The following is a 26,730-nucleotide window of genomic DNA, read 5'->3' as shown; positions in this document are numbered from 1 at the left end:
CTAAGGAAAACCCTGACGAAAGAAAAAGAAAATTATTATTGAGCAAAATAAAAAACCACAAAAAAGAAGAAAAGTATAATTTTTCGTGTATTGTTTTTGTTTTCTCTGCCCAGCAAGCCAGTCAGTCAAACGAAATATAACTAACAAAACGTAACGCAAAAAAAAAAGAAAAAACAAAAAAGAGTGTCTGGTCTGGTGGTGGCCCTCACCCCCTCACCAGCTGTAAAACATCAACTTGCAAACAATTATTGGTGGATTTAATGTTGGATTCAATACCATGACCAGCCGCAGCCGAGCTATAAATGTTAACCTGGATGCGGTCATCAATGATCCATTACGTGAGCTGTTCGAGGCCTGCAAAACGGGCGATATTGCCAAAGTTAAGAAGCTGATAACATCACAGACAGTTAATGCTCGTGATACGGCAGGACGCAAATCGACACCACTACACTTTGCAGCAGGTGAGTATGGCTATGAACTGGTTGCAACCAAGGGAATATCCAGCCATCCAACCATCCATCCTACCAAACCCTTCTGCGTAAATGCAAACATAGAGTAAAAGTCCTTGCCATTTACGCGGATGCTGCTGCAACAGCACTTGGCAATAAAGTCACCTTTGTTGGCATTCGCTGCTACTACTGCTGCTGCACCACTCATCATTATGCGTTGCATTTTATGTGTTTGTAGCAGGGGCAGGTGCACGAAAAAGGGAGGTGGAGGGGTGTTGGTTTCTAGTTATGCGCGTGTGTTTTTCTATTTTATCCTTGCCTTTATGCAATTCATGACAGTGCCAGTGTTGTTGTCATGGCTTAAAGCTGCGTCGTGGTCGATGGTGCTGTTGTTGTTGTTGCTGGTATATATTCTTCTTCTTCCTTTTATCATCATCTCAAAATGTCCTTGAGCCAGATTCACTTTGCAAAAACTATTGCAGTTTATTCTCTACCATCCATCCATCCACCTTGCGTCCTTGTTGTGATTTTTTGTTTCGGTTTGTTTTTATATTTCAAAACTGTGATAATCTGAAACAATTTATTATTATAAACAAAAATATTTTTTTTTTAATTTTAAGTTTTAAAATCCTTTGGACTTGGTCAAGACCACGCCTAGTATGTAGCTGACAACAAACAGCACCATTGATGCAAGGTCAAATTGTTTTTGCCTCGTTTGTTTTGTTTTTAATTTTTCAAGGTAATCTTAGTTTTTCATGATAATAAAGTAGGAGGGAAGAGGAAGATGGAAGGGGAGGGACTTGTTTTGATGATAACTCAATTTATTTTCTAGATATTTTGTTTTATCGCTTGGGCATTATTTTCGAGAACGATGGGGAAGCAACTTCGTTGTTGAAATTCTAGAAATTTAATTTGAAAATAACGATAGACTTCTTTTATATAGAAAAAAAATGTTTCTATAGAAAAAGGAGTCCTCTGAGAACTGTGGAATTTGGTCTTATAAAAAAAGAGTCCTAAGAGAACTGATGAATTACTTTCTAAAGAAAAAAGAGTCATCCGAGAACTAAGGCTAATTTTGCAAAAATAAAAAAAAAAATCCTCAGACATACTGTGGAATTTTTTTCTACAGAAAAAAGAGTCTTCAGACTTACTGAGGAATTTTTTTCTATAGAAAAATAGAGTCCTCAGACTTACTGAGGAAATTTTTTCTATAGAAAAAAGAGTCCTCAGACTTACTGAGGAATTTTTTCTACAGAAAAAAGAGTCCTCAGACTTACTGAGGAATTTTTTCTATAGAAAAAAGAGTCCTCAGACATACTGAGGATTTTTTTCCTATAAAAAAAGAGAAAAAACTTCTTTTTCTATAGAAAAAGAAAAAAACTTTTTTCTTTTTTACTGATGAATTTTTTTATAGAAAAAAGAGTCCTCAGTTATACTGAGGAATTTTTCTCTATAGAAAAAAAGAGTCCTCAGACGTACTGAGGAGTCCTCAGAGGAATTGAGGATTTTTTCTATAGAAAAAGAATTTTTCTATTTTTCTATAGAAAAATAGAGTCCTCAGACTTACTGAGGAAATTTTTTCTATAGAAAAAAGAGTCCTCAGACTTACTGAGGAATTTTTTCTACAGAAAAAAGAGTCCTCAGACTTACTGAGGAATTTTTTCTATAGAAAAAAGAGTCCTCAGACATACTGAGGATTTTTTTCCTATAAAAAAAGAGAAAAAACTTCTTTTTCTATAGAAAAAGAGAAAAAACTTTTTTCTATAGAAAAAAAGAGTCCTCAGGGTTACTGATGAATTTTTTTATAGAAAAAAGAGTCCTCAGTTATACTGAGGAATTTTTCTCTATAGAAAAAAAGAGTCCTCAGACGTACTGAGGAGTCCTCAGAGGAATTGAGGAGTTCTCAGAGAACTGAGGAATTTTTTGTTATGAAAAAAGTGCTCAGAGAACTGGGGATCTTTTCCATAGAAAAGAGTTCTTTGGTCTCAAATTATTCTTTCTAGAGTATTTTGTATCTTTGTGGAATGCTTAAGCTTTTCAAGCTAAGAACTTCAAATAAATATCCCCACTCCCCTCACCTAATAATTTTTTTAAACCAATCAAGAGAAATAATGTGTGACCAAAATCGAACCAATTGAACCATGTACGTGCACACACACAGACATACTGGCATTTGTTACCTACTTTGGCTTGTTGGCTACGTCATTTCAAACTTCGAAAAAAAACCGCACCACAACAGAAAATTAGTTCATGGTTCACAGAGGTGTCTCAATTGGTGGCACCAAAAGAGACATGTCTTTATTAGTAGTACCTAGACCTACCTTTGATGCTTGCCTGCTCGCCTAGGCTGGGTGGTGGACTATGGGACGATGATGACGATGAAAAGCAAGCAACATCGTCGTCGTCATCACGTTTTATGACGACAGTGTTCCATTGCAGCTCTGATCTGTTCTGTTTATGTTTTTTTTTATATTTCGGCAAACGAAGCTGTTACTCAAACAACTTGTAACCATCGCCATCAGAGCAGACCTTATTGTTGATTAAGTCTATTGTTGGTGTTCTTGTTGCTTTGTTATGCTTTTTAGTACCAAATTGTAGTTGCATCAAAATCATTGAATTGTTGTCGTTGTAATGCATGACGATGTTGTGTATCACGTTGTTGTTGTTGTAACAAAGTTGACCCAGATTTACTTGCTTTTTTGTTGTTGTAGCTTTTTGTCATTGATAATATTCATTGGACTGGCTTTGGCTGGTTGGTGGAGGTCTCCGAAGTCAGCATCTATTTTCCTCCTGTCCTTTCTTCATCTGTTTGTGTGCCTTGGTTGTCAGAGATTTCCTGCTATATCTTCCGGAAAGTTTTAAATTAGTCATGAAGGCAGACTTGAAACATCTACGCAAATTGTTGTTGTTGTTGGTCATATCTTCATCATTGCTAAAAATCGCATTTGAGCAACAATTGTTGCTTTTAATAAATACGTCAGAAGCATTTACATGAGGGAGGTGTTGGAAGGTTTTGAGTCCTGTTGTTCTCTTCTGACAACCAATAGAGAAATATTTTATATTAAAAAATGTTAAAATGGATACCTAAGGATGCGTTTTTAAATAAAAAGTGTTAATTTTTTTATAAAAAGATTTCTTTCCTATAGAAAATGAGGTCCCCAGAAAAATTTTTTTCTACAGAAAATAGTCACAAAAACGGATTAATTTAATTTGTTCTCTAGTAAAAAGAGTTTTTTATCTTTAGAAAAAAAGAGTTCTCAGAAGTATTGAAGGATTTTTTATAGAAAAAAGAGATCTCAGACGTATTGGGGATTTTTTTCTATACAAAAAAGACAGATTTTTTTTTTATAAAAAAATTCTATAGAAAAGAGTCCTCAGAAATACTGAAGAATTTTTTTATAGAATTTTTTATAGTATAATTTTCTATAGAAAAAAGAGTCCTCAGAGTTACTGAGGAATTTTTTCTATAGAAAAAAGAGTCCTCAGAGGTACTGAGGAATTTTTTCTATAGAAAAAGGAGTCATCAGAGTTACTGAGGATTTTTTCTATAAAAAACGTCCTAAGAGGTACTGAGGATTTTTTCTATAAAAAAAGAGTCCTCAGAGATAATGAGGAATTTTTTCTATAGAAAAAAGAGTCCTCAGAGGTACTGAGGATACTTTTTTCTATAGAAAAAAGTGTCCTCGGAAATACTGAGGATACTTTTTCAATAAAAAGGGCCTCAGAGGTACTGATGATTTTTTTCTATAGAAATAAGGTGTCCAGAGTAGTACTGAGAAATTCTTTTCTATAGAAAAAAGAGAATTGTTTCTATAGAAAAGTCCTCACAGAACTGAGGATTTTTTTCTACAGAAAAATTAGTCATCAAAAACTGAGTATTTTTTCTATAGAAAAAATCCTGCGTATCTCTGATGACTTTTTTATAGAAAAAATCCTCAGTACTCTCTTGACTCTTTTTTCTACAGGATAAAATACACAGTTCTCTGAGGACTCTTTTTTCTATCGAAAAAAATTCACATCTCCTCTGAGGACTCTTTTATCCATAGAACAAATTTCTGAGGACTATTTTTCTATAAAAAAATTCCTCATTTTTAGGTTGACTCTTTTTTCTATAGAAAAATTTCTTAGTTTCCTGAGAATTTCTTAGTTTCCTGTTTTTTTTCTATGGAAAAAAATCGTCACTTCTTTGAGGACTCTATAGGAGTCCTGAGTTGTTGTAAAGACTTTTTTCTATAGAAAAATAAATTTGTTTAGGTGTTTTCCTATAGAAAAAAATTCCCCCTCCTTGAACTCTTTGTGCAATTAACGAATCACCCTCACAAATTGTTTGCTTTTCTGTCTCAGTATTTCAAGGTCATGGAAAAAATCTGTACTGACCTCTTTTTCTCGAACGAATGAGCAATATAACGTGCAATGGTGAGCAGCGAGGAAAAAATAGCTTTGGGCAGAACTGAATTTGCAGTTGTTCCAATAATGGATCCTCTGCCTGGGTGCCTACCACCTCCAGCAATAAGAAATATGAATGATGTGCAAAGCAATCCATCAACCAGCACTCCTTCACGATACATTTGTAAAACAATTGGTGGTGAGGGAGAGGGATGGGTAGGTGTTGCCACTATCCCTGCAAGGTTGTTTCTTTTTGTTGTTCTTTCTTCTCGGTTATTTTGAAATGTTACTGCCATTACTATCTTGCTGCTGTTGTGTTCCATGTTCGTGGCCCGTTGAATGGCCTTTAAAAGGACAAATTGTTGCTGCTGCCGCTGCTGTTGCTTTTGTTGTTGTTGAGATAAGTAATGTGGCGTAAAAACAAAGAGTCTACATCTATTCCTATGGTGGAATGTAGGATTCTCTACTGTTTTGAAAAACAACTATTATAAATATGTTTGTGTGTTTGTGTTTTCCTATTATTTTTACACAAACGAAATCCACAGATGTTATTAAAGCTTGTCTATGTGTCTTTGGAGATATTAGATGAGGTGGGTTTTCCTAATTTCCCGGTATGAGCTATTATTATTTTTGTTTTTTTCTTCTTCTTCTCCTAATGACAATGGCAAATTGTTGATATTGTCAGCCTCCGTTTTTTCTAGTTTTTCCCTGGAAATCCTATTGACTTTGACCTAGTTTAATGGATGTTGTTATTGTCTTTTTTGCTTTCGTTCGTCCTTTTTCAATTTATTTCGGTATATGTATTCGAATGGCTTTAAGCAGCTACAAACTGCTGAATAAATGTGAAGCAACAAATGATTATGTGTTCATGGGATTTATGGAAATGCATAAATATTTTAAAAATTACTTAAATTTTAGGGCAGACAAAAATTTTTTTTTTTTTGGAAAACTCTTTTTGAACTTTTTTTTCTATAGAAAACAATTTCTCAGTATTTCTGAGGACTCTTTTCTATAGAAATAAAATTCCTCAGTTGTCTGAGGATTTTTTTGTATGAAAGTAAATTGGTTTGAAATTGTAATAAAATGTGTTTGATTCCAACCAATTCACGTACTTCAAACTCGAACACTTACCCACTAACACATCCCCAAATATAAAAAAAAATAAATTTAATTAATTTTGATTTTATTTACGCATTCTGAATGCGTTTGGTTTTTTTTTTTGATTTTGCGGTCATGCAAGAAAAAATTAACGGTAGGTAGGTTGTTTAATTTTTTTGAGACTCACCTGTTGCAGGGAAAGTTGTTATGTGAGTGTGTGTGTATGTATATGGGATGTGGTATGGGGGTGTGAGAAGGAAACCAGGTGACTTGCATTACTGCGTTTCATTTGAATAGAAAATGAAATGTAAGATAACGGATCAAACATTATGGAGTGGGAAATGGGTTAAGAGGAAAATATATTTTGGTGGGCATGTTCGGCTTTTCTCGAATATTTAGATGAAATAATTACGCAGTGTAAATGATGGCTTGTATATATGTGAGTGTGTGTGTTGTATATATGAACATAATGTGCATTACAGCTACTGTAATTGTGATTATTATTCATTCATGACATGTGAATAGCATGAACATGCCAAAACACAATCACCAATTGTTGTGGTTTAGTTTTGGGTTTTCAGATTTTTTTACACTCAGAGAAAAACGTGTGTATGTGGATTCTCTAAAAAAACAAATATTTACATCATTAGTGAAATAAGATTTGGCTTCTGTCAAAACCAACCAACATATGAATTCCATTAAAAACCTGCTTCAATGTTTTTTCTTTTGTAAATGAAAACTAGCCATGGCGATAAGAAACAATTAAAAGGCCATTGACTAATAGAAAAAAAGAGAAATATATATTTTTATCGTTTTCAAATGGTGATTGTTATCGTCGGACGTTAATGATCAAAATTATTGTTTGTTTTAGTTTTGGAAATCTTATCATTATCTTTGTTTTAAGAGCAGCAGTGCTAAATCCCATAGATATTGAATTTCATAATCGTTCAGTTACCATTTGTTTACAAAAATATAATAATAAATGACCAATTCAAGGTAGCAGCCACAACTGACTCATAAAATATCGTACAATTCTGCTTAATGATAAAAGCGCATTTTTTTCGAGTGAATTGTTGTTATTAGCCTTTTTAACGAAATAATAATCACAAAATAAAATTTCACTTTTTATTGGCAACAAATTTTTCAATTATTGTTCATATACTTAGTTATGCCTTCAGAGTGAGCTATGCGAATGGTCTCTTGATTTATTGTGTGTAAGACTTTTTGGCGGTAAGAAACCAGAAATAATACAATCACTTAAATACCAATTAATTTACTTATAAATTTTTGCTGAGGGCGATTTTCTTTATAGACATACTGTGGATTTTTTTCTATAGAAAAAAAGAGTACTTAGACGAACTGAGGAATTTTTTCTATAAAAAAAGAGTCCTCAGACGAACTGAGGAATTTTTTCTATAAAAAAGGGTCCTCAGACGAACTGAGGATTTTGTTCTATAGAAAAAACAGTCCTCAGACAAAATGAGGAAGTTTTTTTATAGAAAAAATAGTCTTCAGAGAAAATAAGGAATTTTTAGAAAAAGACTCGTACTGAGGAATATTTGAATGAATCTCATGTGTTATTCTCATATAGAAAATCTGAAAGGAAAAACGAAGTAGGACTTAAAAACTTATATCTATTATTAGATGTTGTTTTATTCTACAAAGCTAGATGCCATTTATCTGAAAATGGAGTCCAAAGTCAGTTTAAAAAAAATCTTAATTTTCAGTAGAACAAATAGAAAGTTTATTCTATATGGCCACAAGGCCTCTCTGTAGAATAACTTAAGAAAAAATAAGTCTACAGAAGTAAAAAATAATCTCTAAAAAATCTAATTTGGCATCCCTATTTTGTTAAAACTTAACAAATTAGAAGGTAAGACAATAACAACAACTATCAAAAATGAAATACGCTAATGATAGGTACGTGCCCGTCGTGTTTTTTCCCCTCTACAAATCTCTTGTACATCGACACCGACCTACCGGCTGTCTTTACTTCAGATGTTTTGTAGGTTAACATTTAAATGACAATACGCATGCATGCATGCATACGTACACATGCGCAGTAATTAAATAAGGGAAATGAAAACAACAACAAATACACCACACTTTAAGTGAGCGGGGGAAAGTCAAAAACTTTCATTGTCAACATCTCTTGGATCCCAAACACCTGTAGCGGTAAATGGAAATTATTGTTTTTTGGGTAAAGGAAACAAAAAAAGCTGTTTGTATAATTCTTAGCACTTCACCAAAAAAGGGCCTTCTTCCGCTACAACTTCGTCTCCTTATTCTTTTTCCTCTGCTGTTTTATTTTTTTGATTTTAATTACCCTATCATTAAATCATTACTTTGGCTGTCTTAATTTCATGATGTTCTTCTTCTACTCCTCCCATTTTTAGTTATTGTCGTCGTCTTCTTCTTCTCTGAACATTAAATGTCATTTCATTTGGATACAATTATTTAGAATGGCATTCAACTTCAACAAAAACTATGTAGAGCATGAATTTGTTGTTCATTTTATGGCACACTGCTACTCTGCCTCTATTTCGCACCCTCTTCTTCGTACTTCTTCAGTTGCTGCTGATGATGATGAGGTTTGACACAATTTCCACTTCACAATTCAAGACGCAGCAGCAAAAGGGTCGTGGTTATCTGGAAACGATTTTTCTAACACATATCACAAACATAGATTATATTCTTGAAGAGAAGAAGAATCAGAAGAAGATGTTCTATCTCTCCTCCAACCCTAAATTAGGGTAACCCTTTTCAGTCACATGAATGTGAAATCTTGGACCATGGAAATAATGTGGGATTTGTTGTTATTATTGTTGCGACAATCAAACGCATCAAGGTTAGTTACAACCTCCTCCCCCTCCTCTTCAAGTTTTTGACAGAAATGACGATTACATCGAAATGCTAGCCAACAACAACAAATTTGTTGGTTTCCTATGTCGTGTTGTGTACCCCTCACCCTTCTTTGGACACCTTCTTTTATTCGTTCGTTTAGGCTATTGTTATAATTTTTGCTGTCATATCTATGTATTCTTTTTTAAGTTATTAACAAAACATAATATATTCGTATGTATGTACATATATAAAAATTTTGTGGTTCATGTTTTATTTCTTTTTTGTATGTTTCACCGACAAAGAAATATGCCTTGGGCCTTGAAATTATTGTTGTAATCTTATGAGCAGGGGTATGATAATTAATATTAATGGCAGATATTTTTATGGACTTACTTACTTAGCTGGCTTGTTATGGAACGGTCTTTCCACAAGACGAGCTTAAAAAATTAAAATTTCCAAGCGCTTCGTTCTTGTGCGCATCTCATCCAATTTGAAAGACCATTTTCCGAGATTTTGTCTTGTACTTTATCTTTCCATCAGATTTGTGGCCTTCCTCTTCTGCGTGAACGATCACTATACTCTCTTTTATATGCCTTTTGAGTGGGGGAATCCTCATCCATTCTCAAAACAATTGAAAGTCTTCGTCAGCATCTACCGTGGTCGGTCTGTCATTGGGCTTACTCTGAGATTGATGCCTTCTCAGTAATAGGCTTTTTCTCTGGTAGATCCACTCAAAGCTTTACCAACAACCGCTTCACCTTTGTCGCTTGGCGTAGAATTGGGCTTTGAGACAGATCCCTCCACACGCTGATTACCTTTAAGGATGACAGTTTGTGTCGGGATGTGCTCAGTAGCCTTTTCCTTTGCCTTTTGACTTTCGAGCTAGGCTTCGGATCAGAAGTCAGTTTTGCACTCTTGTCAGAGACAACTACTTTACTCGATTCAGAGGTCTCCTTGGAAATTTTTGATCGAACAATTAGATTCGGGAAGGAGAGAGGGCATGCGGGTAAATTCTCTCGAACTTCCTTACGAATCTCATCTTGCCCTTGATGAGATGGGCCTCCCGAAAGCAAATTCAATTCTCGCCCCACGAGTTTGTGAAGATACGATACGGCAGGTTTGTAGTGATTTGCATCGGATACTTCTCTGGCATTTCGGACCTTTGAGCCGCTGTCCGTTGCTGGAGTCTCGATAGATTCACCATCGCCGGACATCTCCTCCGTCGCAGTTTTCATTCGAAGTTTATTATCGGCAAGTGCCGACACAGGACCTGTTGGAGTCAGACTAGAAGTTGGTCGGTCAACAAGGTCTACGCTTCCTCCGTTGAGGCTACAACAATCCCACTGTATAGACTTGGCCGGAATCACCGTGGTGTCCTGCTCATCATCAGTCAGGTTAAGATTTAGTAGCAGTTCCTCCGGAAGCTTATCCCCACTTTGCTTGTGATCTCAACAACGATTGCCCCTGGTAGTGGGTTAATAGCTCCCTGCACCGTAACTGAAGAGTTTCTTTCCTAGAGGAGCAAAAGAAGGTCTCTCCATAGACGAGCTGAATAAGATCATCTTTAGAACAGCTGTCGAAGGTATTCATCTTGTACAAGAGAGATGAATATGGTATTCTTCCAAAAAATTAGATAAAGAAGACTTCGATTTACTCTGATTTCAGGTAAATGATGCACTAAAGACCCATAGCTAGGCCGATTGACACAATGTACTGAAGTTAATATAAATTAATCTCTGGCAAATTTCCTTGAAATGGGTACAGATTTAAATATTGCATAGATCCAATATATAATTTCGACCTATTCATTTTAATTGTATACCCAAAAAACAATAGGTGTACGATTGAGATTAAATTTTAAACAGTGCAGCATGCCGAATAGCGTGTATTAAGGTTGCTTTAAATCGATTTACAAAATTTAGCATAGGTTGCAGAATAGCATGTGTAGGGATTGAGGTTAGTTAGTCGGTTTTTTAATATAGACGATATGATAAAGGTTATGTATGAATAAGAGCTTAATGACAACTTCCTCTTTCTTATGGAAGATCTGAAGAAATTATTTTTATTTTCTATAGAAGGTATTATTTCATATGGAGGAGATGGAGAATGTATGTTTCTGTTGACATTCAAATTTCGTAACCATTTCTTAGCACACCAACCTCGTATTTTTATCGTTCACAAAAAAAAGAAACGGGCGAATATTGAGATTACAAGGGCATTAGACGTACCGATATGTAATATAGTATTGAATACTAACTGCTGTCCGCCCTCCCTCCTCATTACTTCCACCTTTTTTATGGATTGATCTCTTGGTTTTCCTATTGTGCTACAATGTGATTGATATGTATGTGTGTGTGCTTATCGTAAACACATATTGGTTTTAAGATTTCGGGAAATCATCGATAAACGAAACCATTCCAAGACCCACCAATCGACCGACCTATCTTTGTTGTTACTCACATTCGCATTCACGTTCACAGACAAAATAGACAGACCTTGGATTCAAATAAAAATGTGCATTTCAACTGATTTGTTTTTTGTTATTGTTGTTGTTTTGTTATCTTTATTGTTGCTTCTGTGTTATTACCAATATTTTTTTCTGTTTGTTACTGTTGTTGTTGTTGTTTTATTTTTCTTATTCTGATATTTCGTTAAGTGTTAAACCATGAAATTTAAACCACAAAAAACAAGTATTGAGATTTTGTTAGTAATAGCGGTATCTCAAAACCCAATTGGTCAGGCTATGACTCACTCATTGTGGTTAATAATAAATTTATATGCTTAGTTTTTTTTTTGGTAAATGCAATTACTTCTTTTTGTTGTTGTTGGTTTTTGTTGCTGACAATATAGTATTGTCATTGAATAATTATTCGAGATTTATGGAATTGTTTATACAGATTTCTGGTACGTCATAAGCGATGGAATGACGGTATATTTAGTAGTGTTATTATCAGTTATATGTCTTATTATAGCATTTGTAATTTGAAATATGTTATAATATTGTGTCAAAGGGACAATATGTCCTATCTGTATTTGGATATTTCTCCTCTAAATAAATATGTTTCCAATGTCCATTTAGTTCTGATTTTCCCCTTTCCAATTTTTGCCCCTTTAAACATTTCAATTATAATTAAAACCAGTGAGCGGAGCAGTATAGTCGGACGGGGCCGACCATACGATACCCTACACAACTACCACGAACTCTAACTTTCTTAGGATGTTTATTCCGAGTCTGAGTAATATTTCGTTATATTTGCCCCTTCTTGTCCGACTAGAGGTCAACAACAACTCTTCCTTACTTTTTTCGAATATTCAGTACAGTCCTTCTAATTACTTGCCCAGATTACCTTCACGGTGGTTTGTGTTGTGATTTTCGGATTATACTCGACTCGAAAACACACAAAAAATTAAGTTTTCGGTCCATTTCATCCCAAAATTTTAATCTGATCATCACCGAAAATTGTAGGCGTTGTTCTTGACCATAACTGGAACTTCATGAAAAATTTCAAAGCCATCAGCGCGATATTTCCCCCTCTAATGTGGTAATGGGTTACTAAATAATATCTGAATACGTAAGCACCTGTAAATATTTGACTGTAACTTCCACATCTGAGTAGATACATCACTATATTTGGTATCAATTTAAAGGCCAACCACTCCTCTTGGATATGCTATCAACTCCTGGGGTCTACATCCTCCAGGAGTAAATATATATGCCATAGAATACAAATTTTGTCATTTTTCACACAAAAGTCAGGGCCCATTTGACCCGCTAAATATTGACCGATCTTTATCAAAACATACATGCTTATTCTCTGGCCCGATCCCCTTCTCCATGCAAAAATTCACGGTGTTTGGGCCATAATTGCGGCCTCTGGAGCGACCAGAAAAACCGACAAAAATAAAGTTTTTGGTCCATTTCATCCCCTAAATATTAACCGATCTTTTCCAAAAACAATAGGGGTCTTCATTGGCCAGAACCCATCCTACATGCTAAATTTCGTGAAGATTGGTCCATAACTGTGGCCTGTATCGTGTTTACAAATTATAATGGACAGACGGACGGACGGACGGACACACATGTCTAGATCGACTCAGCTATTCGAGATATGACGATCGGTATACTTAAAGGTGGGTCTAGGACCAATATTTCGCGGCGTTACAAACATTTGGGGCTGCACAAAGCTATAATACCCTGACAACATAGTTGTGTAGGGTATAAAAATTCATAACAACCGCACTTTTTCTAATTATTATAACCATCAACAAAATAATCCGACACACATACATTAACATTTAAAGTGCATTATAGCTGCTACAACACCATTAATTCTACACATAATGTTAATAACAAAATTCAAGGTTCTCCTAAAGTCATTATAAACGCTAGGCGCACTTGTCAGACTGTTCGTCAGCCTCACTGTCCGTTCATTCATCCATCCATCATGCCAATGTGTGAACGACAGATAGGCAGAGAACATCAAAGGAATTTTGTCGCTTAACAAAAGAGGTGTGGTGCTGCACCAAGACCACCAACCAACCGACCCGACCACACTGCACGTCAGCGTCAGCTCCGCTCTCTAGCTACAATTATATTAACGCTCATTAATGCATTTTCCATTTAGTAAAGAAATTTGTTGTTAGAAACCGAAATCAAAAAGTTCACACACACACATATGTAGGACGTGGGAAATATATTGTTACGTAGTAAATTTAAGGGGATATTCATGTCTTCAAATATTTAGAAAATTGAAGAAGAAAATATGTTTTCTAAAAATCTCCAAAATCTTTCAATTGAAGTCTACATATGCCTTACTATAGAGGACTAAATAGGCATGTTTATAGATCGGTCATAGCCGATCTTAAATGGGACTCAAACGAGGAAGACCTATAAGCCTTCTTACAGAAGTCTGAAACAATCTTAAAAAAAAACTTCCAATAAAAACCAGTAAGGAAAGTAGTAAAGTCGGACGGGGCCTATAATTTACGACTATATGATACCCTTCACCACTATGGGTATATTTTTTAAAGGTACATCCTAACAGATCCAGAATCCTTTATCTAAATCCATGTCAATCCACAAATATGTCAGTCGTTTGTTGCAATGGGACAAAATTATATACATAGATTTAAAGCAAATATCAATCGGGCACCCGTTGAATATTTGGAGTCCAATTGACACGAAGTATGTCGGAAATATATATGGGCTATATCTATACTTCTACACGCGATTACGTCATTCTATTCTGAAAATACATGAAGAGTTTGGTGCACCATTTACTTAAAAATCGGATGGAAATAGATGAGAAAGCTATATCCAATTACGAACCGATTTCAACGGAACTTGTCACAGGTTATGTTAGATTAATTTCAGCATGTTTTGTTCCGAATGGACATATTTTGGGTCCTACTGAAAATCGAACGAAAATATATGAGAGTTATATATATATTTTCACGAAACTTAACACACATCATTCTAGAAATTTGCCAAATTTCGTCCATATCGAAAGATATATAGGAACTTTGGTACACCAATTATATTAAATCGGGCGAAAATATATATGGGAGCTATATCTAAATCTGAACCGATTTTGACGAAACTTAACACACATCATGCTAGACTCAATTCAGTACGTTATGCCAAATTTTGTGCAAATCGAAAGATATATAGGCACATTGGTACACGATTTACATGAAATTGGCCGAACATATTTATGGGAGCTATATCTAAATCTTAACCCATGTTCAAGAAATTTTACACACATCATTCTAGACATATGTCAGTACGCTATGCCAAATTTCGTGGAAATCGAAAGATATATAGGGACATTGGTGAACCATTTACATTAAATCGGTCGAAAATATACATATGGTGTTCGTCCTTGGGCCAAATAAATGAGCTGTGCCAAATTTCATCCAGCTCGAACAAAGACATAACGTTTTCTTAGGAAATATTGAAAGGAAACTTCTAAAATACTAAAAAGTCTTCCAAAAAATGTCTGAATCTGAAAATGTCTTCTTAAAAAAGGATTTTATTAAAAGGCTTTTAGGTTTATTGGGATACCCTTGTGAAGTTCTGTGAAATACACATTGTAAAAAGAAACTCTCAAACAAAGAACTTTAATTTTCTTTTAGTAAAGGCCACCCAAGTAGTTCTTTGTTTTTTTATTATTTTTCTATTTCGAAAATTCTGCAAATTTCGATATGAGTGATGATGATATCTTATCATTATTATTATTTGTGGATATATGTCGCCAAATACTAAATAAACAATACGAAATAGTGATAATAAATGTGTAAAAAAAATAATATGGTTGGAGGTTTTCTACTACTCACCAATAATAGTGTATACACGACGATGATAAGGAATCCTGAGAAATGTTTCACAAAAAAATATGTTAGGAACAAATTTCAAAAAAATTAAAAGAGAAACAAAGACTTGACTCCATAGCCATTACCTTAGATATTTAAAAAAAAAGTCAATTCTTATTGTAGGTGGGAAAACATATAAATCGACTCCTTATTGTCGGCGTCCGATTTTTTTCAAAAATCTCTCTAAATGATAATACATATACAACAATATTTCGTATTGACCCAACCTCCGGAAACACAATCATGTGTGACAAACTATGATGACTTAATTTGCTGACATATTAATCACTTTTATATTTGCTTTTCCCAATGATTCCGATTATATTATCTTTTGTTAAAGATATCTCTGGGATATCCGCAAAAATGCACACAAACACACTTTTCACCCAGTAACTCATTATAGTGACACATATAGCACTTTCGCATTTTAAACCATACCACCAAAGATTGACAACTGGATCATCTCAAACTCAGTCATAGTGACTACCGAATAACAAACAATAACAACAATACCTGTCTGTCTGCAAAATAAAAAACCACCCGAACGTCTGACACCCATTCAAATAACCTAAACAAGTGTGGTTTCTCAAAAAAATTTTCTGCATAAATAACAATGTGAAATAAAAATTGCAATAAAAAAACAAAATTCCAAAAAAAAAAAAAAAAAATAAAAATAAAAAAAATTGAATACCTTTCGAATATAAATTTCAAGTCACGTCATTGTTTAATTTTTTCTTCTTGTAACCAATACCAATGAAATATATTAACTTAGTTATTGTTGTTATTGTTTAAGAAAAAAAAAAACTATTAACCATTGTAACTGAATTGGTTAACATGGTCTGTGGTAGTCTTCTTCTTTACCAATTTTTTTTTTTGGTTTATTTTTCACATTTATTAATAACCGAATGGAACTTAAAAATCCAAAATTTATTAACCAAACCGCAGTTGTTGTCTTAAGTGTTACACAATTAGTCTTTGTATTGCCAATATAGATACCCATTAAGCCATTGCTTTGGTTTTTGTACAGTTATCTGTTCCGGTTTAGATTTAGAATTTGAAAATGTATTTGGATTAATGGGCTAAAAAAATATTTATGAGATTACAAATATTGTTGTTGGTTTTTTTTATTGAAGAAGATGTTTTGCCTATAATGTTGTAGAAAATTTCATAACATTTCATTTGAAAATAAAATATTCCCCTGTTATTTCATATAAATATTCCGCTAAAATCATTTTTGGATATACTATTGTTGTTGTCTTTTAAAGGGTTCACAGTAATCTATTATTTCCGTCCGCAGGTTGGGTTAGGTTTGAGGATGTGCAGTCACTAAATATGACTGCATCACTCGAAGACTTCCCGGTCCTTTCATTTAAGGTTGGTGATGGTTGGAAAAATTTGGTTAAGCGGTTAAAGTGTTCAGATTTAATAAGGTTGAGATGTTGCAGATTTAATAAGGTTCCATCTAGTGGCTCCTTACATCTGCCAGGTCTGTCATTTTTCACAGACGGGTCAAAGATGGAGGAAGGTACTGGTGCAGGCGTTTACTGTAGGGAATGAGAAATCGACAACAAACAATCTTAATCGACTTAACAATCTTTGTAGCGTTTTTCAAGCAGAAATCCTTGCAATCACGAAAGCGGGTGAGATAGTCAAAATACTTACAGCCGATAATACGAGACCAGTCACTATAAACTCAAAAGCAGTTCTTGATACGATGATACGACGGATAGTTCATTTATGCTGAGTTCCAGGACTTAGCAACATAGAAGGGATCGAGATAGCCGACGAGATTGCTCGAGGGGGTTCACAGTTGTCCAAACTTCCGATTGAGAGATTGGTGCAACCACCTATTGGTTATTTCATTGGCAAAACGGCGAGGTAGTCGGGAACAGATGGTCGGAGAATCTGGTTGCCGAATTCTCTCACCGAAGAACTTCTTCGCTGCTATCACATAATAAGAGAGATAGATCAAAATCATTGTGGGTATCATAACAGGTCACTGCAAGATTAGATCCCTCATTTCGAAATGGGACTTCAACGGACAGGATTACTGTAGTTTATGTGAGGACGAAGAGAAGCTAGAAACAATTGATCATACCCTCTGTAGATGTCCATCGCTGAGTGTCAGAATACATAAACAGTTTGAAAAGTACGAAATTCAAATCTAATCTTCTCCAAAATAGACCCCAATCAGATCATAGTCTTTGTCAAAAATCTGACATGACTGAAATAATCATCTTTTAGGCTCTCCAAGTCCAATTATTTTTCCTCTCTTCCTTTCTCTCCTCTTTTCCCCTCTCCTTTGAGGTATCAAGGATGATCACAATGGACAATTGTCTCCCAGTGAACTGTTTTTATTAACAACCGTACATCCCTAACCTAACCTACCTAATAAGGTTCCATAGTTGAATAGTAGATTAGAGATTGTGGAATATAGCGACTTCTATATCGACTTCCACGACAGAGGGGTCTACGATCCGAAACGACCCGAGTCTTACTCGGCCAACGTCTGTCACCTCAGCCCATTGTGTAAAAGCAATATGGCTGCTACAACAACAACAACAACAACTTCTATATCGTCTAATCTCAGGACTGGTGATAAAATGTCGCATGTGTGGCCGTCCATTAATATTTCTTCACCCAAACTTTTATAATAAATTTTTGGATCGTTTTTGTAAGAACTATCGATATAAATCACTAGAGTTACTTTTGGGGATCAATCCAGTCGTTCCATATTTAAATATATATTTTTTTTTTTTGGCAAATTTCTTAAAACAATCCTTTCATATAGGTCATAGTTTCGATGATCACTTCTTTATTCGACGTTATTTTCTTTCCAGCGAGCATATTCTTCAAATCTGAGAAGATCGAATCCGGATCGAAGAATATTGACAGATATTTGCCATCAATTTATTTATTTAATACAATCCCATTGAGGGACGATACATAAATTGTAGCGGCCTTATTGGATAGTATTCCAGTCTCAATATTGTCTGGAAACTCTTTTTTGGTTTAATTGCAGTTCCATATCTAAAAAATCGTTTTTAAAACGATATCTTCATTTTCAATTACGATTTTTCATCACATGCTTCATAATAGCCATAGTCACTTCAATATTCAACGATATCCATCGGACATATTTTTCAGATGTGGGAAAAAAATATATGCGATACATTGATTATAGCGTCCCTCTAACTGTTCGATACGATTTTCTATTCCCTATAAAAAAAAGGAATTCTACCCAACCTAAATTATGTTGACATCTAAGATAATGAAATAGTGGCTCGGGACCAGCTTGAAGACCATTGAAGTAATGTTTAATTAAACCTAATTCTTTAACAGCAAGGATTTCCTTTCCTTCCAGAGTATTTTTCTAATCCTTTATCATTAGAGAGAGATTTGGAATCGAAATTTCCTTCAAGTCATTCACTTTTCCAAAGAATTTTTCTTTTTCGAAAATATTGATTATTTTTGTATGGCAATCTATTCTAAATAGATTCTTTTCCTCGAAAAATGTAATCTTATATCTCTACCTATACTACGATAATGCTTTTTCAAGTCCTCTTATCCTTAGTTCCACTCAAAAAACATTCCAATTATGGCTGCAAGGTCACCAAAAAACTATTTCCTTTATCTCTTGGTTCTATATATTTACTATTTCTCTCAATTATGCTACGAAGTGACCCTGTATTACCTTGTCTTGGCTTATTTGTAATGACATACACACACACAGAGGCACACAATACGGATATAAAGATATTATCGTATATATGTAATTATGCCTGAACATGATTCTTGTGTTTTTTTGAAGAACATGGTGCTCAATATTTGCATGCGGCATGTACGTTGTTTTAATGTGTGTGTGTGCGTTACTTGTAATTCTTGTCATTTCCAGCATTACTACATAGTATTTTTTGGAAAATAATGATATACTAGGAAGGAATTTTGTGGAATATTAAAATATAAAAATAAATATTAAAAATACTTCTCTGAAGAGAACCAGTTTTTTTTTTGTTCTACCCTCAAAATAATTTTTGAGGTAGAAAAAAAAATAATTCTAATGGGACTGTCCATAAAACCCGTCAAAGGCTTTTTAAGATTTCCCTTAACTAATATTCCTTAAAAGTTTTTTTTTTATAAAGAATCATTAAAAGTCGACCTAAAGAGGCCCTCGAGTGTCATAAAGTTAGTTCAGCTGAAGGTGGAATTTTACGTCTTTGACAGACAATATTTAATTTTTGATCCTTTACTTAATTATAAACGGGATTTGATTTAAAAATTTTGCTATAGATATTGAAAATAATGACCAATTTGCTTTAATTTCCATTACTAGGCACAAGCTCACATATCACCACTGATATTTCGATATTTTTTTTTTATTTTTCATAGGCCCACAATGACAACCTTTAACTATTTTTCCATTAACCATGAACCCAAAATACCACACAAAAGATTTTTTTTCCGTTCTCAGCTTCGTTCACATTATTCTCAAAGCCCCTCATAATCAACACTTGGCCCAGAAAGAATAACCAAAGGCACAAACAACAGCAAGAATTACATTAGAAGAAACGAACCGAGAACGGCGGCGGACCATGGGGGAAGGAAATAAACGCAAATTGACACAATGTGTTATTGTTGACTTTTGACATTGTTATTCACTGTTCTATGCTAATTTGTTTATGTATGTGTGTGTGTTTTCATTTCGCTTTTTTCGTTTTCAGGTTACGGTCGCCGAGAGGTTGTTGAATTTCTTCTCAATAATGGTGCTTCCATACAGGCATGCGACGAGGGTGGCCTACATCCATTACACAATGCCTGTTCCTTTGGTCATGCCGAAGTTGTACGTTTGCTACTGAAAGCCGGAGCCTGTCCCAATACCACAGACAATTGGAATTATACCCCGCTGCATGAAGCTGCCAGCAAGGGTAAAGTCGATGTGTGCATAGCTCTGTTGCAGCACGGTGCCAATCCGAATATCCGCAATTCGGAAAATAAAACGCCACTGGAATTGGCGGACGAGAATACACGGCCCGTTCTCACCGGCGAATATCGTAAGGATGAACTTTTAGAGGCGGCTCGATCCGGGGCCAAGGAACGTCTGTTGGCCCTGCTGACACCACTCAATGTTAATTGTCATGCTAGCGATGGTAGACGTTCAACACCTTTACATTTAGCAGCGGGTTACAATCGGATAGCGATAGTCGAAATTTTGCTGGCACATGGAGCGGATGTGCATGCTAAAGATAAAGGTGGTTTGGTGCCATTACACAATGCCTGTTCGTATGGTCACTTTGAGGTGACCAAACTATTGATCAAGGCCGGTGCTGATGTCAATGCCAATGATTTGTGGGCATTTACGCCGTTGCACGAAGCTGCCTCTAAGAGTCGTGTCGAAGTGTGTAGTCTGCTCCTGAGCAAGGGGGCGAATCCGACGCTACTCAATTGCCACAATAAATCGGCAATTGATTCGGCACCAACGAGGGAATTGCGTGAACGTATTCACTGTAAGTAGTAGCAATCAAAACAATCTAATTTATTTGGAGATGTCTTTTGTTCTGCCTCACACATTCCCAGTAGGTATTTTGAAAATAACCACCCCGTTATTCAAAGTCCCCAACTATTTCTGATAAAGCGGCAATTAAAATATCAAATTTCCCTTTTCTAGATGAATATAAAGGTCATTGTGTCTTAGATGCTTGCAAAACGGGTAATATACCAAGGTTAAAGAAATTCCTTTCCTCGGAAACGGTGAACTTTGTACATCCCTATACCGGAGATACACCACTGCATGCCACAGCTGTGTCCATTGATCCCAAAAGGAAACAGGTAATGTTAATCAAGGCGAATTTATAATAATTTAAAAATCTATTATCTGCCTTTCTTCCTTTTTGCTCCCTTACAGATATCGGAGCTACTTATACGCAAAGGTTCTCTGTTGAATGAGAAAAACAAAGCATTCCTTACACCCCTACATGTGGCAGCCGAACAACTGCATTACGACATTATGGATACTCTATTGAAAAATGGTGCCAAAGTCAATGCTCTTGACGGGCTGGGACAAACGGCATTACACAAATGTGCCCGTGACGAACAGGCCGTGCGTTTATTACTCTCCTACAATATTGACACCTCCATTATCTCATTGGAAGGCTATACCGCTGCCCAGCTGGCCTCAGATAGTGTTTTGAAAATTCTCAAAGATCCACCAGACACTGAAACACATCTGCTGGAAGCTGCCAAGGCTGGAGACTTGGATACGGTGCGACGCATCGTCTTGGCCAATCCTCATTCGGTGAATTGTCGTGACCTAGACGGTAGACATTCAACACCATTGCATTTCGCTGCCGGCTTTAATCGTGTACAAGTTGTGGAATTCCTATTGGAACAGGGAGCCGAGGTACATGCAGCCGACAAGGGTGGTCTGGTACCTCTACACAATGCCTGTTCATATGGCCACTTTGAAGTTACAAAATTGTTAATCAAGGCTGGTGCCAATGTCAATGTCTCCGACTTGTGGAAATTTACACCGCTCCACGAAGCTGCAGCCAAGGGAAAATATGATATTGTCAAATTACTTCTGAAACATGGTGCAGACCCCACGAAAAAGAATCGTGATGGTGCCACTCCTGCCGATTTAGTCAAAGAATCCGATCATGATGTGGCCGAGTTGCTTAGAGGCAACTCAGCCCTTTTGGATGCTGCCAAGAAAGGCAATTTGGCACGAGTACAAAGGCTGGTGACACCCGAAACCATAAATTGTCGTGATGCTCAAGGTCGCAACTCCACACCCTTGCATTTGGCCGCTGGCTACAACAATTATGAGGTGGCGGAATATCTCTTGGAGAATGGAGCCGATGTCAATGCCCAAGATAAGGGTGGTCTAATACCTCTGCACAATGCCTCTTCGTATGGCCATTTGGAAATAGCTGCTCTACTCATCAAACACAAGACTGTGGTAAATGCTACCGACAAATGGGGTTTTACACCCCTGCATGAAGCAGCCCAGAAGGGTCGCACTCAACTATGTTCGTTGTTGTTGGCCCACGGAGCTGATCCCTATATGAAAAATCAAGAAGGCCAAACACCCATTGAATTAGCCACAGCTGATGATGTGAAATGTTTGCTGCAAGATGCCATGGCTACATCGTTAAGTAGTTCGGCATTAAGTGCTTCCCAACAATCATTGCTGAGCAACAATTCCACACCGCTGGCTCCTGTCACTGCAACAACAGCGGCCACAGCCGCCAACAGCTTGTCGGCAACAAATGGCAGCAATGTGGCCGCCTGTACTGTGTTATCCCCCAGCACTGAGACCGTTACCCTGCCTTCGGGTGCCTCAATGACCCTAAGTGTTCCTGTGCCTCTACCCCTGTCGACACGTATTAGTCCCGCCCAGGGTGCCGAAGCAAATTCCACTGATTTGGGTGAAGATGTTGCTGATCCTGAATCGATAACAAACATTGCCAGTTTCTTAAGTAGTCTGCAGCTAGAACATTTAACGGATCTCTTTGAGAGAGAACAAATCACATTGGAGATATTGGCGGAGATGGGCCATGAAGATTTGAAACAGGTGGGAGTGTCGGCATATGGTTTCCGGCATAAAATATTGAAGGGCATAGCTCAATTGAGGGCTACCACAGGTGGGTTGATGAGGAAATGTTTGTTTTTGAATTTGTTTTAAAATTTAAATTCTGACTATTTCTTTGTTATTTGTTTTTAGGTATTGGCAATAATGTCAATCCTGGCACATTGCTAGTTGATCTTTTACCAGATGATAAAGAATTTCTAGCAGTTGAAGAGGAAATGCAAGCCACAATACGAGAGCATCGTGATAATGGTCAAGCTGGTGGTTATTTTACCCGATATAATATTATACGAGTAAGTAGTATCGAAGATAAGGGGATGGAAATCCAAAGGCAATAAATATTGAAGCCTTACTTAAAGATCACAAGAGAATATTGAAATACTTGACATAGAAGCAATGACTTTTCTGAAAATTATTGTTAGATCGGCACACCCTTAGCTACGAGGGAAGGTTTTAAGGCGCAACCAAACTCAATGTATTTAGCTTAGACTCAAATCCGATTTAAACATCTAAATATGAACTTTTGTGTATAGAAATAATCTTAAAGGTAATTTTCTGGACATCCCATGTAAATTGAAGTTATTCAGAATATAAATTATATTTAGGTGACCATCCGAAGGTCCTCTACATATAGAATACCTTCTAAAGAACACAAATCAAATAATTATTAAAGCCCTCTATAATTATAAAATATTTTGAGGATTCTCTAGAGAAAAATGGCCTTCGGAAGGTTATTTACAGAGACGAATTAAATAATTTCTAAAAGTTTTCAATAGAAAGATAACCTTGGAATTATTCCCTTTTCGAGATTGTAGTTTCAAAAATCCCTAATGACAGATGATTTTGTCAAGGTCCTCTACAGATAAAATACTTTAGCCGTGCCCGGTATAAATATAAAATATTTTAAGGGATCTAAATGCTGTTTAAAAATTTCAAATTTGTAAGGCCTGAATAAAACTTTTGAAGCACATTTTAGGCTACTTTATGACTTCGGAAATCATCCGAAAAGTAGAAATATTTTAAATCGACAAAACGTTTTCAAGAGATTCCCCTATTGATAGTAATTGATATTTCAATAATAATTCTAATCATATTTTCCGCCCTCCTACACTCTCTTTGCAGGTTCAGAAGGTACAAAATCGCAAACTATGGGAACGATATGCCCATCGTCGCCAAGAAGTTTCCGAAGAGAACACAATGCAGGCCAATGAACGAATGCTCTTCCATGGTAGCCCCTTCATCAATGCCATTGTCCAGAAGGGCTTTGATGAACGACATGCCTATATTGGTGGAATGTTTGGTGCTGGCATCTATTTTGCCGAACACAGTTCGAAAAGTAATCAATATGTTTATGGTATTGGTGGAGGTATTGGATGTCCATCGCACAAGGATAAATCGTGTTATATGTGTCCAAGGTAAGGAGAAAGAAATGACATTTTACAGAACCTAAATTTTTAATAATTTATTGTGTATTCCTTCCCCACAGACAACTGCTATTGTGTAGAGTAGCATTGGGTAAATCATTTCTGCAATATAGTGCCATGAAAATGGCTCATGCACCTCCGGGACATCATTCCGTTATTGGCAGACCCTCGGCTGGCGGTTTACATTTTGCCGAATATGTAGTCTATAGAGGTGAACAGGTGTGTGTGGATATTGTATTCCATTTTTTGGATATTTATTTAATCCTCCTCTTTCTGAATACAGGCCTATCCAGAATATTTAATAACCTATAAAATTGTAAAACCTGAGGACAGCAGTAGCGGTACCGAAGAAACAAGATGATGGATGCCCTCAGTCGGTTCTACACCAACCACATCATCGCCAGCCCTGCAACAGCAACAGTCAATACAATCTTCTATGGCTCCAGTACAGCACTCAACAAATGCCACCACCGGGCATTTGCCACCGCAACATTCCTCTAGCATTGCTCTGCAACAGCAACATGCCAAAATACAGCAGCAACACTCACTGCCATTGCAGTTACAATATCAGGTGACCACGACCCAACCATCACCGGCTGGTATGTTTATAAGTCAAACGGCCGGGATTATAAGCAGTACAGCTGCCTTGGGTAATACGGCATCGTTTTTTAATGCCGCAACATCGGGTGCTGATTTATCGCCAACATCATCGACAGCTTCGTTTTCATCGGTGGATACAAATCAAACGTTGCTGAATTCAATTGCAGCCAATCAACAGCAGCAGCAACAATCACAGGCTTCATCGACCAATCAACATCACATGTCATCTGGTCATAAAAATTCCTATTCTTCTTCCTCTGGTGGGGGAAGCCATGGTGGTAGTTCAACCTCCAAAGCCATTGTACCCTCCTCGAATCGTTCATATCGCACCAAATATAGTCAATTTATGATTATCACACCAGCCGTGTCGATAGACAGGGATTTTGATCGCACTGATACGTTGTCCTCAAATGCTGCCGACAACCATGGCTTTCACACGGCGGACGACGATCCCTATCCCCACAATGGCAACATCTTTCGCTTTAACAATTTACAGGCAAGCATTGATAGCGGCAATAGCAGTGACAGCGGTTCGTTTCGTTCCAACTACAATCCCTATTTGCACAATAGCCGACAACACTTGCTGCCCAAATCAGCCCCACCATTTTACAATTTCTCACCGTCGTCGTGGTGTAATTTGATTTGTGCAGCAATGCGTTGTTTTGGTGCTGGAGGAGGGGGTGGTGGCGGTGGAGCGCACGGTAGCAGTGCCCGCAATCGTAGCGGTCTGTATAGCACCTCCTTTGGACGTCCACCCTACCAGAGGTCACGCAGTTCGGGACCGCATACATCGTCGAAGACGCCGCATCGTCGTTTGCGTTCGTATTCCACATCATCGTTTACACCTGAAACTGCCTTTGAGCATTTCTCTGCACCGTTTAAGGCGCGCAAGACGCGTGACGAACAGAACAACATTGCCTATGAGTTGTGACGCTGGTTAAGATTACAGGAACAAAAGCAACAACAACAATTACAAATGGAGCCGCAACAAAAAATTAAACTTAGACTTCCAGAAACAACAACAAAAAATGATCTCTCTTTTTTATTACCACAAAAGCAGAAAAAACAACAATTACTACTACAAAAACAACTAATAATAACAATACAACTATTGCAAAATTTACGACAACTATTCCTCATAATTAAGCTCATTATGAATGAAATAGTCGAACGAAAAAAAGCAAAAGAAGATGATAAAACGCTCGCAATATTTTCATATAAAACTTTTTATCCTTGTCCTCTCAAAAGTACTATCCCAATATTTCCTCGTCCTCCCCAGCAAATGTTGATGATGTACGTGCAAATGTCTTTTATTTAAATTGCCTTATTATTCTTATTTTGTTCTCATTTCCTTTTTTAGTTTATTTTACAAAATCATATTTGTATGAGATTTTATTTTTTTTAATTTTATCAACACTTAGCATTTGTACTTAGATGTATTTTTTGGTGTGTATCTGTAGGTCGAACGAAGTTATTTTTAAGTTATTTATATCGAATTTAATAATATTTTTATTTTATTTTGTCATTTTTTTTTTTGAAAAAGTTCATCACTAAAGAGTTGTATTAAAGACATTGTTTGAAGAATAAACGCTTTGGATCACTGTAAACTTTTTTCATGTTGGCAAAAAATTCCTTACGCAATTTGTGTAGAAAAAAGAGCAGAGGCTTTGATTAAAGGAAAACTGAACTTATAAAGGAAACCCGTACTAATTCTGGATAGTTTGATCACCCCATAACAACTACATTGGAATATTATATAAAAAATTATAAATGAAAACAACTTTAATTATTGGATTACCGACCATTATGTTACGGGAATTATTTATATACATATATAATACGTCACCATTCCGATGTAGAGGGCAAGGAAAATAAAAAACAGCAAGAAATGTTCAAAAGTCGAACGGGGTCGATTATACATGTTCTAATGTAGAATATCCTGTCGAACATAGCATAGTATAGAACCGACATA

The 26,730-nt window shown here is 36.2% G+C and overlaps 1 protein-coding gene across 1 annotated transcript; it reads left to right on the top strand.

Annotated features, from left to right (window-relative positions):
- Positions 1 to 215: 215 nt before the first annotated feature.
- On the top strand, positions 216 to 25,912 carry LOC133328279 (poly [ADP-ribose] polymerase tankyrase). Its single transcript, XM_061536828.1, is given in 9 exon segments — positions 216 to 461; positions 19,871 to 20,653; positions 20,815 to 20,975; positions 21,052 to 22,789; positions 22,870 to 23,027; positions 23,857 to 24,149; positions 24,221 to 24,377; positions 24,442 to 24,988; positions 25,055 to 25,912. Coding segments are annotated over 9 exon segments (4,656 nt in total). The 5' UTR covers positions 216 to 277; the 3' UTR covers positions 25,690 to 25,912.
- The last annotated feature ends 818 nt before the right edge of the window (positions 25,913 to 26,730 follow it).

Source organism: Musca vetustissima, unplaced genomic scaffold (genome assembly GCF_032173495.1).
Source record: "Musca vetustissima isolate MV318-11 ecotype Yass unplaced genomic scaffold, APGP_CSIRO_Mvet_v1 utg11186, whole genome shotgun sequence".
Taxonomy (NCBI): domain Eukaryota; kingdom Metazoa; phylum Arthropoda; class Insecta; order Diptera; family Muscidae; genus Musca; species Musca vetustissima.
The sequence above is the reverse complement of the archived record's forward strand: the minus strand, read 5'-3'. Positions and strand labels throughout refer to the sequence as shown.